We start from the raw sequence: 15,764 nt of genomic DNA on the forward strand, positions 1-15,764 counted from the left end.
AGGCAGCAACTGAGGTGCAGGTGTAGTCAGCAAAGAGAAAAAATTAAGAGGAAGCCGAGGCTCTGATGTGAATCACAAACTCATAGCAGCTGGCAGAGGGATGCTCTCCAGTTTGCAAGATTACCTTACAGCTGAGATATACAACCTTTGGCGTTAAGCGGCAGGATCTAATTTCCTTTCTGCAGGATATTAAATAGAAAAGGTGCATTTCCAAAGGGGGCAGCTGAAGATTTCCCTCCAGATGCCCGCACCTTTCTGTGAATTTCTGTCCCCTTGAAATTCATGTCATGGTGTAAATCTGGGCTTCTCCCACCAGCACGGTGGCGTGCAGAGTAGCGCAGCTTGCCCTTTTCTTTCAGGTCTGTCTAAAGCTGAGTGCTGCGGGGCTGCGATCTCTGGCAACACTCGCTACTGACTGCAGTGCAAGCACTCCCTGCTGCCAGCCCCTGCTTCACCGTCGTGTTTGCCTGGGAGCTCTCTCCAAGGGCAGAAGTATTTTATGATGTTCAGTGATAGTCCTGGGGACTTCAGTCCATGGGCTGCAGTGGCAGCAATGGTGGGTCCTGGCATCAGTGGCCAGGCGTGCTCAGCCCTCTGACTTAAATTGGGTGCAAGGCTTGGTAGTGAGCGCTTAGGGAGCTGCATCTAGAGCTGCCTCTCCTCCTCCCGAACACCCGCTTCTCACAGAGTACAGTGTTAAATGCCATGAAAATTAGATCGTTGTGGAAAAAAAGGGTAATTTCCCATGTCTTCTTTTTTTTTAATGCAAGACTTTTATGAAGTAAGTGAAGTGCTCGTAAAACCTTCCTCAGTTTTGCAGCAGCAGATTTTGCTGGGATGACCTGGAAGTAAACTTGGTGTTTTCAGGACTGTTACTTGCAGCAACCTGCCTGGTCCCTTGCAGATGTGGAGTAAGGTGAAAATAAACCTTACAGGCATCAAATGGAGGGCTTAGGTAAAATTTACTGTTCACTTGAGCTAGCATACAAAAATAGTATTCAGGTGAGGTCTAGCCTGTGTGTCCTGTACACAGAGTGAATTCACTGGCTAGTGAGAAAGAAAAAGAAGCTGGTGTGATCCAGAGAAGTCCTGGCCGTGACTGTTTTTGTAGTCCCTTGCTGAGTTCCCACCTGTACTCAGAGAAAAGGGAAGAGGTGAATGCATTGTAAAGAGTTCAGTGCAAACTTCGCATGCTGAAACTCTCACTGTGAATGAGATACATCCTCATCTTGGATGTATCCCTTTTAATGCACTGCTTTGTTACCTTTGTGAAGTGCTGGGAGTCCTTGAAAGCAGCGCTTTGGAACACTAATCACATCACATTGTATCACTTCCCTGGCCCCTGACCTTCTGGTGAGTGAGCGGTTTCATGCAGTCAAAAGTACAGTTAGGTTAAGAGTAGACCTCTGACTTGAGGATGGGTTTTGCCCCTCCACCAGCTGGGATGTGACTCTGCCGATAGTTCTGTTCTTTTCGATTTCCTTCAGTTCAGCTTTCCCCCCTTCTTTTTGGATTGTCTTTCCGTAGGGATGGATGTGTGACCATGCTAGCTGTCTGTGTCTTGCTAATGATTACATGTGGTCGTCTCTCTGGTCAATCAAACTTGACAGGAGGTTATTTCCTGATGAAACTCAGCAGCTGGATAGAAGAGACAGACTCTATCAAATATGCTTTCTTGACTAAGAAAAGCTGCAGTAGGAGCTTTGATGTCTTATTAGACATCAAAGAAGCTGTGTTGGAAGGAGCCCTTGCAACGACCTAGCTGCAGGAAGAAAATTCAGTCAGAAGTGCTGAAGGCAATAGGGCGCAAGTCCAGGGAAGTCGGGACTTATCCATGTGGGTGCTCGCTAATTATTACTTCTTTCCTTCAGCTCCTATCTGAAGGGAGAGCCCGGTCCCGCAGACTGCTTGGGGAGTGCCGAGGTAGCCAGAGTCCCGGCTCTTTCCTGTGGCCGATCGTGTCCAGACGCTGCCGCGGAGGCGGAGGGCTGTGCTGTGCTGGGGCACTCGGGGGCTTGGTGGGGGCACAGGGGAGGCAGAAATGCAGATGGCAAAGCAGAAGGAGGGAGGAGGGCTTTGACGTGGAGGTGGAAGGTGGGTCTCCAGGGACCTTGCCCAGTGGTGGAGCTGCTGGACTGCAAACGTTTTCCTACTTTACTCTCTAATTTCTCCATAAAGCACCAAATATGCTGGTTTGGTATTTTTATTATTGGCTTCTGTGTTGCTCTAGGAATCCGCAGTCCACAAGTAATTCTGCACTGTGCTAGGACCATACTCACAATTTTTGTCACAATTTTTTAATGTAGACCTAATGTTGTATTCTTGCAATGATCTCTGCTTTGTCTGACGCTCAGCAGAGCTTTTCATCCCAAGGGACGGATGCCCTTGGGAGATAGCAGCTCCCCTTCAGAGTGCTCCACGATCTCCAAAGTGTATCAAGTTGTGCCTTGCAGGGCACTTGGTTTGTGAGCTAGTAACGCAAAGGCTTAGGAGAAGGGATCGTCCTCCAGCAACCAGTGATAACCAGAACAATCCCACATGCAGGAAGATAATGGAGAACTTTTCTGGACTCTGGGCTCCTGAGCAAATTTGTATCAGCAATCTTATCTCCTGCCAAGAGGCCTTTGGAGCCACTTTTTGGCTGGAGAACAGCTGGAGTAGCTCCATCATTTCCCATTCCCTGTCGGCCCAAGCAGCGAGCCTGTGCTGCAACCCCAAATCCTTTCCTTTGCAGCACATAGATGCAGAACTGCGTCCTGCTGGGGATGACTACGGGCCATGAGAGAACTGCTTTTTAAACCAAGGGTAAAACTTAGAGGTATCTGGTTTTTTCTCCCTTTTATTTGAAGGCCTTTTAAACCTAGAGAAGTTGCTTCGGCAGTTCCTCATCTCCAAGGACACTCTCTCAGTCCGGATGCTAGATGACAGCCGGGACCCTACCCCTCTCCTAAAAGAGATCCGAGATGACAAAACAGCTACCATCATTGTACATGCCAACGCTTCCATGTCTCATACCATTTTGCAGAAGGTAAGTGTCTATTAAGTGTCACAGTTGTAAATGCTGCTTCTTCCACTGAACGAGATACTGCTTGCAGTACATGAGCATGCATGTGCAGGTGTTGTGTGATAATGGAGTGTTAAAGTTCCTGCAGCAACACTGGAAATGGCCTCTGCTGAGAGGGGAATTGCCACTGATAGAGTTTCTGGGGAAAATAATTTGCTCTCTCTTTCCAGGACTGTATCTGTAGAAGCAATGGTTTAATTGCTCTGAGCTGATGTGTTTGCTTTCTAGAAGTGGTGTGTGCTTGTGGCTCGTGCTGCCATCAAACAGCCATGGAGGGCTGCTTAGCGCTCTGAATTAGTCAATCAGTGCAATAGATTTTTCTTTTTTTCTCCGAGTACATTTCTAACTTTTTGCTTCCTTTTTTTGTCATCTTATTAACCGAGATTTTATTTTAATCGTGTTTATTTTTAAATGGTCTCTTGCTGCAGTTTTTAGCATTTGTTTTGATAGTCTACTTCAAAATTGAGCAGTGGCTCCAGATGGAGTCTAAAGTTGTGTAGAGTTTCCCACATCCTGGAAGGAACAAGAAGTACTTTCCTGAATGGAGACAGGATCCAAGCAATGGGGACTCCCCTTGGCTGTTGGTGCAGGCATTACATGTGGTGTCCCGGCTGCGGTATCAGGGAGTCAGTCATTTAGAGGCCTTGACTGTATCAGATTTATCCCTGATGACAGCCAGCAGAAACCATTAGAGCTGTTTTCGTTATTCCCCACCTACCCTCCACAAAGATTTCTATTCCACTGCTTGCAATTTTGCATTTCTAAATAGGCAGGTTTGGGGTTTTTTTGAGTCCCCTCAATGCAGGGGGGTGTGTGTGTGTTTTTTCTTTTTTTTTTTTTTTTTTCTCCTGGTCCCTGTTGCGCGCTGCCTGGCTGCTGAGGGCTGTCCCCCTCCTCTGTTGCTATAGTGACTTCCCACAGGCACACAGCAGCGATCTTCAGGCACCCGCACTCTCCTTTCCCGGCTTGAGCGTCCTTCTGCCACAACTGATAAAGATGTCAGAGACTGCCACGATTTTTCAGCAGTTCAGTAAAAACCTAATGTAGTCTTCCCGGCTAGAGGATTGTAGGAATGGAAGGTAATAAATAACGAGCTTCTGATCTGGCAACTTCTTGCACCTTGGGAGGCTGGAAAGTATTTTCTTTCTAGAGGTGCAACCAGAGTAGGGAGTGAGGTTGTGCTGAGCAAGTAGGTACATCCTTGGCCCCCGCCCACAGGTCACCAAAAGCTGGGAAAAAGAAAAGCCGGAAAAGAAAAATGCGCTATTGGTTTGAAAGTGCCTTGTGTCAGACCTGTCTCAGGAGACCAGTCCTGGCCTCGGACAACGACAGAAATTGCAATTTCTCATCTCTTACCCTCCACATATGGTCTGGAGACACATGGTTGCTTCCTTGATTACCAGCCTGTCCCGGCTGCCCACCTGCCAGCGGGCACGTTAAATGGATGGGAGCGATGCTCGCAGGAAGCGCTTTGTTGCTCACTTTGATTTTCTGCCCTTGAAATCAAACGCGCTGACTTCAAAGTGGGTCAGAGGGAGAGCTGACATTATCGCTGTCCCCAGGAAGGGAAAAGGGAGGGAAATGGGTGCCAGGTTTTATTGTGTAGGGCTTAAAAATGAGGCAGCTGTCTGGAGAGCTGCCTGAAAGGCAGGTCGACAGCCTCCTCTGGAGTCATGGTGCTCTTTTGGTCAAATGACTTTGCTGTGTCCATTTTGCTACCTGTGCAAGGGACAGGGTGACAATGTGCAACCAAAGGGCTGGGCACAGCCAGACCTAAGCCACTGTCTGTCCTCTGTGTGCATCTAAAGCTTTCCCCGCCGCCTGTGTCCGCTCCCACCGCAGTGGTGGTTTTGCGCAGAAATAGGTAAAGAACAGGCAGGAATAGGGAGATGTGCAATCTAAGCCGCCTCTTCTCTGTATCTTTCCTTCACTCGCTTTCTGTTGTCACCATCCTCCAGCTTCTGGGTGAGATGGAAAGGGACTAAAACCAAGTAAGGAGATGCTGCCTTTGGGCCTTCCCTCCCTGCCTCCCGTTCCTCTGTGTGGTCTGGGGTGATGGGAAAACCTCTTTGCCAAGGTCTGGAAGCATGATTTGAGACCAGCTGTGCTTGGCAGTGAAACATAGGCTTGCAGGAGGATCTGCAGATTAATCCCCAACTTTCCTGAGCATCTGTTCCCACAACCAACTCCTTGTTGACTGAGAATTTTGAATTTTGGAAAAGGACTTCAATGATCTGGTCTGTGATTTCTAGAAAAGATCATGCCGTGGAAAAATCTGTGTCCTTCTCTCTGCATCTCCAGACACTTTTACCCTCTTTTTTCTATTTCTGTGGCCATTGCAACTCTGTCTAAATTCTGGAGAACAGGCTGAGTTACTAGGTTTCATTCATGCTAATTAATTTGTGGGACTGGAGCCCAAATCTGACTGATACATGTGGGAAAACCACCACTGGGATGACTGTCCTTTTTCTGTAACTCCAGAAGAGCTTTTCCTGCCTTGCTTTCTGCATCTGTGGTGAAAGGAGACCAAGCCCTGAGCTTTCTCAACTGCCGCTTTCCCTCATTATGTTCAAAAAGATGTTGGTAGTTGAGCAGGAGAAAAGCAGCATTCATTTACAAAGCGGCAAACCTCAGCCAACCTCGCTTTCCTCCAAACACGCTGCACAGCCGAGGAACTCCTCACCCCAAGGGGCTCCGGAGGCCTCAGGCTGGGGCTGCGGGACCCCACCTCGCCTTGCCAGGGTCTGTATGGGCCGTTGCTGTTGGGGTCCAAAAGCTTTTGCTTCCAACGGGCGTTTTTCTTCAAGGTTGTCCTTGGCTGGATACACCTGCAGGATGGACCCACCTGCAGAAATCCCCGAATGTCATCTTGCGCCGTGCCACAGTGGGAGCGGGGACGGTCACAGGGCTCCGGGGCTGCGGCTCGTGCAGCGTTGGGTCATTTCTCTCTGCCGGGCAGCCCCCGTGCAGGTGCTTTGTCAGTGCTGTTGCGGAGGGGAGACCTCGGAGGTAGGCTCAGTCCCGCTGAAAAATTAGTTCCCCAGACTTTAATTTCACAGGTCAAACTGTGTTGCTGTGTCCCACCCTTCCCCGCCTGCAGGAAGAGAGCAGCGCTTGCACGGAGCGATAAGGATGAAAAAGCAAATGTGGCCCAGTCTCTGCCTTGCCGGAGTAGAGATTGAAGATTGTCAGGCTCTGGTCTAATCTCCTTTCCTCTCCTTCACAGGCAGCTGAACTGGGAATGGCGTCTGCCTATTACACGTATATCTTCACTAATCTGGTAAGACATTTTTCTCGGCTTTTCTCCCGTGTGCGTGTAGAGTCATGTTAATGGGAGCTGATCTCCCCGGCCCATGGGAGTGCTGGGAAGAGCCACGTGCTTATGGAGCGGGGGATCTGCGGCGGAGGGAGAGGGAGGCAAGGAGGGGTGTCCCCCTGCAAACCTGAGCATCAGCCAGGGAAAGACTTGCCCTGGCCTTCGGGAGGTGAAAGCCGACGGGTGCCCGGCAGAACCGATCGATCCCATGCAGCTGCCAAAGGCAGGATTTGCAGACATCGCGGCCAGAGGCAGTGCGATGAGACGTGCAGGTCCTTGGGAAGCACCAGCAGACGGGTGGTTCCTGGCCAAGGGCTCAGGAGGGTTACGCTGGAGGCGTCAGCCCCTGAGCCCGTTCTCCGTGCCGGGAGAAGGGCAGGCTGTACTGGGGCGTGCGTGCGGAGGGCACCGCGGCCCCGTGCTTTTCTGCTGTGCCTCTGAGAGCAGCTGTGTAAGACAAAGGAAGGATGATACCATAAATGTTGAGAGGCAGAGCGGGGCATATCTTCAGCACGGCCCCTGGTGATTTGGCTTTATAGCTACTAATAACATTAATGGGGGGATCGTACGGTTAAATCCCCGAGTGCTGTGCTAAACAAGGAGTAATGGGCTTAGGCAGCAGCAGGGGGAAACCCAAAATAAACATCAGAGAAACTTCTCTTGCAGCAGCTACAAAGCTCTTGAACAGGCTGCTTAGTGGCGTGGGGGAAATGCTACCGCCAGGGAGACCAGATACCTACCTATTAATTCTGGTGTGGGGATGATGGAAACCTGAGTGCGGCAGGACGGGCTGGATGATTAAGTGGAGGTGCCTTCCAACCCCAAATGATACTCATATTCTCTAATTTCTATTAATATTTATGCCAGGGTGTGCGTGTGCCAGGAAAGCCGAGAGCTGAATCACACTTTGTGTTTGGGTGGGAGACAGACGGGAACGGATGAAGCCAAATGTGTAGGCAGGAGAGCTGGAGTGGAGAGGAGGAGGGGGAAGGAGGGAAATGGAGAGGTTGAAAGCCAAGAGAGCAATTGGGACAGAGAATGGAAAAGGGATAGGGAAAGGAGACATCAGAAAAGAGAAAAATGAAAAAAAAACCAAAACAACCCAAACAAAAAAAACCAAAACCCACAAGCTTCCTACCTGAACTAATAGCATTCTGATTCCTGCTTAGTGCTTGATCCATAGGTCCTAACCTTGCTCAATAGGAGTCCAGCAAGAACAAGCTTCGCTGCTCCTGTTTATCCCCATGCAAACGATCAGCACCGGGCAGCAAAGCAAAAGGAAGGGGTGTACCTGGGGGGGATCAGCCAGTGATGGATGCTGAGGGAAGAGCTGCACCCTCGGGAGGTGAACGTCACTTGTTTTAAGGCAGTGGCTGCTGCTTTGTGATTTCTCACCCCCAGTGCCAGCCCTGAGTTAGAGCACAGCTGTGCTGGTGCTGCTGGTAGAGCTGGTAAGGGACAGTGGCTGTCCTCATCAGATCCTGCTCACAGCACTGAACCGCTCCAGTCATTTCCCAGTCCCAGCAAGCAGTTTTCCTGTTGCCCTCTGGTCCCAACAACTGTTTCTTGTTCCACTTGCCGTCCCCAGTCCCAGCAGTTGGTGTGCACCCCATGGACCGGGACTACGCACATAGTAAGGGATTTCTATTTGCACATCACAAGCACAGTGGAGTCCGTGTTCCCGGATGGCGCTCAGACAACCGAAATATAAAAATTAAGCTCCCCACTGCCACCACCACCAGACTGGTTTTGAGCACGGGTGTGATTAAGCGTTTGCTCGAGGTTAAGAGGTGAAATCTGTCTTTGAAACCCACTCATCTAGTGTAATGCAGTTATGGCAGGTGAGAGAGAAATGAATTTTGTTGCCATTCACTCTCACGGGATATTAATCTGTTTACCCAGGCTATTTTACCACTTTGTCCAAAAGACCAGCCCTCAGCAGAGTTAACTGGATTTTTGGCAGGGACCGTTAAAGAAAGGTGACATCGGGCAAAACCTGGGCAGATGGAAGAGATGTTTAAGGAAATTAGTAATATTTAAATGGGGATGAGAGATGAGAGTGAGCAATTTAGACTAATAAATCTGGAGGGATTATCAAGCTCCTAATGAACCCTCTGAGGCTTTGCAATCACTGCCTAATAGAAAAGATAAAAATCATAGTGAACTGCTGTCAAGGGGAGCAAGCAAAAAGATGGCTTTAAATGGAGGGAGAACCCATCAGAAAGGGAATAGACAGTTTGTATAGCATTAAGCTGCTTGGAAATGGAAAAATATTTCAGGCAAAAAAAGAAGAGAAAAGGGGATAAAATGCTGAATTAAACACCTGCCCTGCGGCACTAGAGGGGAATTCTGCTTCTGTCTTCTAGCATTAATTTTATTTAATAAGCACATCCCAGCCGACAGCTAGTTGTGCGTCGTAGCTCTTCTCTCTGCGGAGTGTTAGATGGAGGCAAGTTGCTGCAACTCCCCTGGCACCGGTCCACGGGAGAGCAATTCAGGGGTGACGGCTCCTCCTTAGCCAGCCTGATGACTGCAGATAGCGTCAGCGTTGCTTTCCCCACCGTTCAAGGGGGAGGCAGAGCGGTGCGTGAAAGCAGATGCCAGCCTTTGGCAGGAGATTGCGGGAGCAAATGAGGAGGAAGTCCTCGGCCCCCAGTGCATTTCCATCGGAGCCGAGGAGAGCAGCCTGATGTAAAAATATCCACAGGCTAATTTACTGCGTGCGAATTCATTATCAGCCTCCTTCAGCCAGCTCAAGGGACATTTTTTGTCAGCAACAGAAGCTCTACAAATTTTCCCGGAGTCCTAATGAAACTCGCAGAACAGAGCAGGTCTGTTGCATTTTTCTTCCCCACGTCTGTCATCTGCGTACGGGGTACTCGTGGCAACTGAGCACCCTTCTGTCCTCAGGCCCCTTGCAGAAAATCTCAGTCTGACGCAATTTTCTTCCTGGTATCTCCACAAGGTGACAAACGCCCTTGCTCTGGGACTTACTCTTCTGGGAGGGCTGAAATTTCCTGATGATTAATGGCAAATGCCGACCCAGTGGCCAACTGCTCCCTACGCCTTGGTTTGTGCGGTGCTGAGATGAACTCAGAGCTGCTCTCGTCGTCCCTTCCCCACTCCCCAGCAGGGCACGGGGGTTTTGTGTATCCACACAGCTTATGACCGTGTAAGGGGGCGATGGTGTGCTCCATAATAATAGTAATAATAACAATAATGCCAGTGCATAAATAAAGCATTGCAGGCAGGCTGTTGTGCATCGAAAAAAATGTTCCTCCTAGTGCTGGAAATCCTTGAAATCAGCAGTGCTGAGCAGGAGGGGTTGTTGGATGCCTCCAAAATCCGGTGCTACAATTAATTCTTTTAGCTTGTTAATTCTGTGTAGCTTGTTGGTTTTTGTGTTTTTTTTTTTTCTCTGTCTCTTTTTTTTTTTTTTAATATAACGTATGGACCTCAGGCTGGGTTTAAATTTCAAAACATTTATCAAGGAGATTAGATGGAAATAATTGAAACAATTAAAATTATTACTGTAAGAAGGAAGGTGTAAGGGAGTTTTACTAGTGCCTTGAGTCAGATGGTCTATTCATTGGATGCAGTTTTGTTCCCTGACAATATTGTGCGCAGGTGTTGTTGCTGATAAAACAGCTGCCGTATTCAATTTCCAGAGACCAGATAAATCAGTTTTGGTTTGGTTTTTTGTTTCCTGTTTTTTCTTTTTTGTTTAGTGATTTATAAAGAGGTTGGTCTTCATATAGGATGAAGTTTTCAAAGCTGAATTGTCACTCTGGATGCCCCGTTGGAACTGGAGGGGAAATTAGTGTCCAAATCACCCAGACAACATCACACGTTTCAGCGGTAGCTTGTCATTATGGTAACATCCTTTGGAAGGAGGGAACGATGTAAAGTAAAGCGAAGGGAAAGTGGACTACAGCTTAGTATTTGACCAGGGCTGTGGAGCTTAGATTTTTAGTCCTGCTTTGTGAAATTACTTTCTCTTGTGAAATGACTTTCTCTTTCTGTGTCTGGTTCTGCGGCGTGAGCTCCGGCACAGGCCATGGTGTTTGGCCTTGCTGCACGAGGTCTGCTGGCCGCGAGCACCCTCGCACTCCCTTGCACAAGTGAAGAAGGCGAACTCTTGTGTTATGCTTTGACAAATTCTACCTTGCAGTCCAGCTAGCCTTCCCCATTCCCAGTAGCTGATGCAAACCTCTTTGTAGAGCTCTGATCATTCCGTGGATTTGTGGTTCATATTTTCAGTGGTATGTGGTAGCAGGGCAAACAAATCAGGTTTTTGCAAGGATGCCAAAGCAATTCTTCCTCATTCCAGTTAGCAAGAGAAAAGGAGGATTTAGATGAAGCAATAACTGTACCTCCCTGTGTTTTGCTGCCTGTGCTGCCTTACCTGTCTGGGTCATCTTTATACATTGTTCAGAGTCCATCCTGTGCTTGAATTCCAGTTGTTGAGTAAATAGTTCTCTCAGATACAGCCCAGGCCCTCTGATGTGAGAGCAAACCTCTCTTTTCCTCTGCCCTCATGCTGTCTTGTCCTATTTGTCCTTCAGACTTTCTGCCCCTTGTTTTCCAAGAGCTGTGCTTTTCAGGTCCCAACAGTAGCACTTGACCTCTTTGCTCTTTGAGTATTTGTCACTCTTCAAACTTCAGGCTCCCTGCAGAGAAGTTGAAGTAAATTGCTTTCACTAAGTATGTGGGCAATGTATTTTCCTAAAGTGCTCTTGTTTGAAGAACAGCCTCCAAAATTTAATAGCTCTCCTTGCATGAGGAGGTAAAAGACCCATCCTTACTAGCATATGGCACACTGATGCTTTGGTGAGGTGTCAACTTTCTAAGAGCAACCAGATTATATATGGACAGTTCCCCTAAATTGTCCCCGAGTTCGTTGAGATCGCAGTTCCTCTTTAACTACGTGAATGGCTGAATAACAGTCCCTTGGGTAGATCTCCCACATCCACTTACCTACTCAAAAGGCCACAATTTGTTGCTGTGATGGCTTTTTTTTCTTCCAGAGAAATTGATTTTTACATGTGGCCCATTATAAACTTATTGACTCTGTCAATAGTTTATAAATAAACTGAGACTTTCAAGAAAACCATAAAGCACTTAGCATAATATTGTCCACTTGAGTAAATAAATAAATGTGTTCTTAGAGGAGCTTAGGAATGATTAACAGACTCGGCAGCTCAGCCCTGAGGGCAACAGGATCCAGAGAGGCAAAGGCAGGTATTTTCTCCACTGCTACGTCTAACAGAGGAGGTCTGACGATCTCAGGGGAGAAATTGGTCACTGGTGCCAGATTGTGAAGAACTGACCATTGCAGGGGCCAAATGTCCCAGTCATGTAATGGCCACATGGCCATGCCCAAGGCTGGTGGTGATGCTCAGGTGGTGGTCCCTGGCATGCCTCTGTTACAGAGGAGGATGGGCAAGTCATTCACTTCGATCTCTGTTTAGTGTCTTTTGTTGATTTGCATGTTTTTCTTTCTTCTTGTACTCTTGCTGCTGTTAATGATCTCCATCAGTACGAGAGCACTGTAAGGGACCTCAGTGACAGAGGAGCCTAAAGTCTTTTCAAGCTTCTTGTGAGGAATCCATGTTTTAGCCATTTGTTTGGGTGTCCCTGAAGGAAGACTAGTCCTTCTGCTCCCCTCTCTGTCAGCAAGTCTCGCTCTGGACTCAACATGTTGTTCATGCCTGAACTGTGAAAACCTGGAGTAACTGCAGAGCAGTTGCACCAGATCTGTTCGGTGTAAATAGGACCAGGATCGGTACCTTCTGCCCCTTTGGACCAAGTGTATGAATCCTGCCACCCGTGGCCTGGGGAGAGACTCCCTGGAGAGAGTTTTGGTTGCCCAAAGAACCAAGAGCTGACATACTTTATGTCCTCTGGTTAACCCTAAAATGGTGAATAATGATGCACATTGGCATCCAGTGATGTCAGCAGTGAAGTCACTAGAGCTGTGCTGACTTTGCAGTAGCTGAAGGTATGGCTCTTGCATAAAGGCTGCCAGGCAATCTCAGTATGGGAGTTGAAAGTCTGTGTTTGGAAGGTGACAACATTTCTAAGCACCAAATACTCTTGAAACGGAAGTTTTGCCAGAGTGAGGACTTAATAGAGAAATGGAAGCCTTGGCCCAGTATTCTCCTTCCCATCCCACATAAAAATAGAGAAGGAACAGTACAGTGTGTTCTGGTCCCACGGCGAACCTGTGCCTGGTGTAACAGCCTTCGCTGCCGTCAGAGGGCCGGATCCTTGGCTGGGATCGAGGGAATGAGGTCAGTGCAGCCTACTGAGCTTACAGCACCAGGAGTTTCTCCTGTTGAGCACTGGGCAGAGGATGTTTTGGAGACTGCTAATCAGCAGCTCCCAAAATCCAAAAAGGTTCTTGCAGTAATTAAGAGAGGAAGATAACCACATGTGTGTGTGAGCAAGAGAGAGGAGGGAAGGAGGGAGGGAGGGGGACATCTTACTGTCATTGTAGGTTGAATTGAGCAAATCCTGATCCTTCCAGGGGCTTGGGATGGGGTGAGGTCGAGCAGGGCGTGGGAAGGTCTTGGAGTCACTCAAAACAAAACGAGATCACCTTTATACTTGTCTCCAAGTATATACTTTATACTTGCCTCCATGCAGGTAGTAGTTGCCGTCTCCCTGCTTCCCGGGTGATCTAGGTTATTAAAAATGTGATAAGAATCAAGTGAGGGAGCGAGGTTCTGCGTACACAAATGGGATGCAGAACAATATCACCAGCTAAATCGATAAAGCTGGAAGGAGCTCAATAGCTGATGCAGAGCGCTGAATAGCAAACTGGCCGTCTCGCTGCTGCGGGGTAAGCAATTACCAGGAGCCACTCGCTGAAGTGAGACCACAGCATGGCAGTGCAGGGGAGTCTTGAGGGTTCGCAGCTCCACACTTTAAAAACATTTGCTTATCAGGCAGCTTGTTATGACACTAATAATCCCCTGCTTGACTGGCGCCCTTTCCACGCAGAAGTCTCCAGCCTCTTCCCAGACTTGGGAGGAAGGGTGTGATCGGTGGCAGTGGGGCCAGTAGAGAGGGAAGACCTGGACATTATTTGTGGCATCTACTTTAGTCTGGGAGTGGATCACTTAGGTGCAGATTTGGGAGGATACTTCATTAATTATATGCTTAAATATGAATGCTGCCTTTGATGTTTTGCATTGCAAGGCATGTTGTTTATCCATGTCTCTCGGGCTGAATTGGGCTGTCAAGTTTTTAATTGCTTGCCATTATTTTGCGCTGTGCCTCAGTTTCCTCCTCTGTATTGTGGGAACAATAATTTCCTGGCAGGAGTCCCCACGGGGCAACGGCAGCAGTGATTTTTGTACATTCACCTGGCACTGCGCTGTGACAATGTGAGGAGCAGCATGTCGCTGCTGCTGTGTTACAGAGCCAGAGTGAACCGGGTAGGGCAGGAGGGGGATTTCCATCCGAAACGCAGGCTGAGGTGGGAGAGGGCTTGTGGGTGCCGAGTCCCAGCTGGGATCGGCTGGCCCGCGATCTGAACATTCAAGTCAAGAGACTTGCACTGAGTAATATGCTTGTACCTTATGGCTTTATGTTCCTAATGGAATGGAGACTATAGCCTGTAAATCTCCTGATCGTAACTCACAGCTAGTGACGCCAGAAAATCCAAGCTCATGGTTTTAAAATCATGAATTACTGAGCTTGGCTGTGTGGCTTTTATTAGCCAGGTACTCCCAATGATCTAAATGTTTGGGTCACTCCATAGGTTTTGTCTGCTGCTGTAAAGTGAGAATGCAGGTCGAGTGCCGCATGAAGCACAGAAACCCAAGAGTGACTTCATCCTCTAATAACTCCTCCAGTGCTGTCTCCCAGGGAACCCCTTTGTATTCAATTAGCTAATGTGTGCCTAGCACTTTGAAAATATAGAGTGCCATAGAATTGCTAAGTGTTGTTATTTAACAGCACATATTTAGTTGTTGCAGCCCTGTAGTAGAAGTCAGAAAATCTACACTGTAATTGCCTGGTGCTGCTGCAGAATTTGTTGTGATTTGAGCAAAGCCTGGGGAGTTTTCTTCTGTAAAAGTTCATTAATTTTGGCTGCAGACCCTCAGGGCCTACTTTTTCTGAGATCTCATGAAACAGAATATTGACTTTTGGTGGGTGCTTTAAAAAACGGATTGAAAAGAGGGGGAAGTATTTGGGCAGCCAGGATTTGTGTACCTGAAATTCACCTTGGCTTGATTTTTGACGGTCTTCTCTGTGCATCAGGTTGCACTGGTTGGCATAAAGGAGCTGGGCTGAGACTGAGGGCAAAGGGCTGGTCAACTATTGCAATTGTTCTGGTGTAGGGAGGGGAAAAAAAAAAATCATTGGCAGTAGAATAGGAAGTAATGAGGGAGAGGCTGTTTGCACCCATCTCTTTGATTCGCACCCTCTTGTGTTCACCAGGTACCTTGATCTTTCCTGAAAGTATGTGGTTACAAAACTGTACTTGTGCAGACGGAGGAGGCTAGGACAAGGCACACCAGGGCTTGGAGTCCCCCCTTTAAACAGAATCTGCTGACAGGTGTGAGTTATTTTCCTAATGGCTCCTTGCTCTTCGTGCATTCGAAAGCTATCTTCTAGCCTGCAAAAGTACCAGCCAGCACTGCAGATAAGGAAGAGTAACTACACGAGGAGAGGACAGGAAAGGCGGCTGCGAAACTATTCTGTGTAAGCACTGGGCCCGCCAGCTTTGTCTAGCAGTCAAGGCAAGGTCAGGTATGTATACCATAGTTGTGCTCAGACTGTTTAAATTTTTTCCTAGCTTAGGCAAAAGTCAGCGCCAGTATGTCTCAATGAGAAAACCTTGGATCTGACACCGAATCCCTGTGCACCCACTACAGAGCCATTCACGTGTCTGAGTCTTGCTTCTCAAATCTGAACGATATTTCTCTACCTCAGTCTGATCTTTGGAAAGGTAAATGCGTTAACACTTGCACACAAATGCATGGTGAGAGGAGCCATCCGAGATCATCTCCAAGAGCAGGGTTTTCCACTCCTTTTCCTGACTGCGCTCGCCTCTTGCCAGGCAGCATCAGAGGCTCAGCTGTCGCTTGCCATCGGGAGGGCAGGGCGGGAGGTAGGACCAGGGCTGACGGATGGGGCGTCAAGCTCTGGAAATCAGCTGAGTGGTGCAGGCCTTGAATGGCAAATGAGTTTGTGTTTGCAAAACGTGGGTTTGGAAATGTCAAGTGTGGTGAGTGACTGTGTAGGAAAGGAAAAAAACAAACAGGGACAGAAGCTGAGCCGGCAGCTACTGGAGTACCTGGATGCTCTCGCCCCTTTGCCCTCCGTAGCAAGCCTGACCTTACCAAATCTCTCTTATCCCATTGCAAATGA

The 15,764-nt window shown here is 48.2% G+C and overlaps 1 protein-coding gene across 4 annotated transcripts in view; it reads left to right on the forward strand.

Moving 5' to 3' along the window:
• Nucleotides 1-15,764, forward strand: part of GRIK4 (glutamate ionotropic receptor kainate type subunit 4) — a 139,663-nt gene that overhangs the window by 73,260 nt on the left and 50,639 nt on the right. For all 4 annotated transcript variants that reach the window (XR_005932999.1, XM_041125362.1, XM_041125363.1 and 1 more), the window contains exons 5-6: nucleotides 2,850-3,028; nucleotides 6,291-6,344. Coding sequence is in view for 3 of the 4 variants with exons in the window: in XM_041125362.1 (XP_040981296.1) it covers nucleotides 2,850-3,028; nucleotides 6,291-6,344 (233 nt within the window). In the remaining variant the exon portion in view is untranslated. The remainder of the gene's footprint in view (nucleotides 1-2,849; nucleotides 3,029-6,290; nucleotides 6,345-15,764) is intronic.

Source organism: Aquila chrysaetos, chromosome 8, assembly GCF_900496995.4.
Source record: "Aquila chrysaetos chrysaetos chromosome 8, bAquChr1.4, whole genome shotgun sequence".
Classification (NCBI taxonomy): Eukaryota; Metazoa; Chordata; class Aves; order Accipitriformes; family Accipitridae; genus Aquila; species Aquila chrysaetos.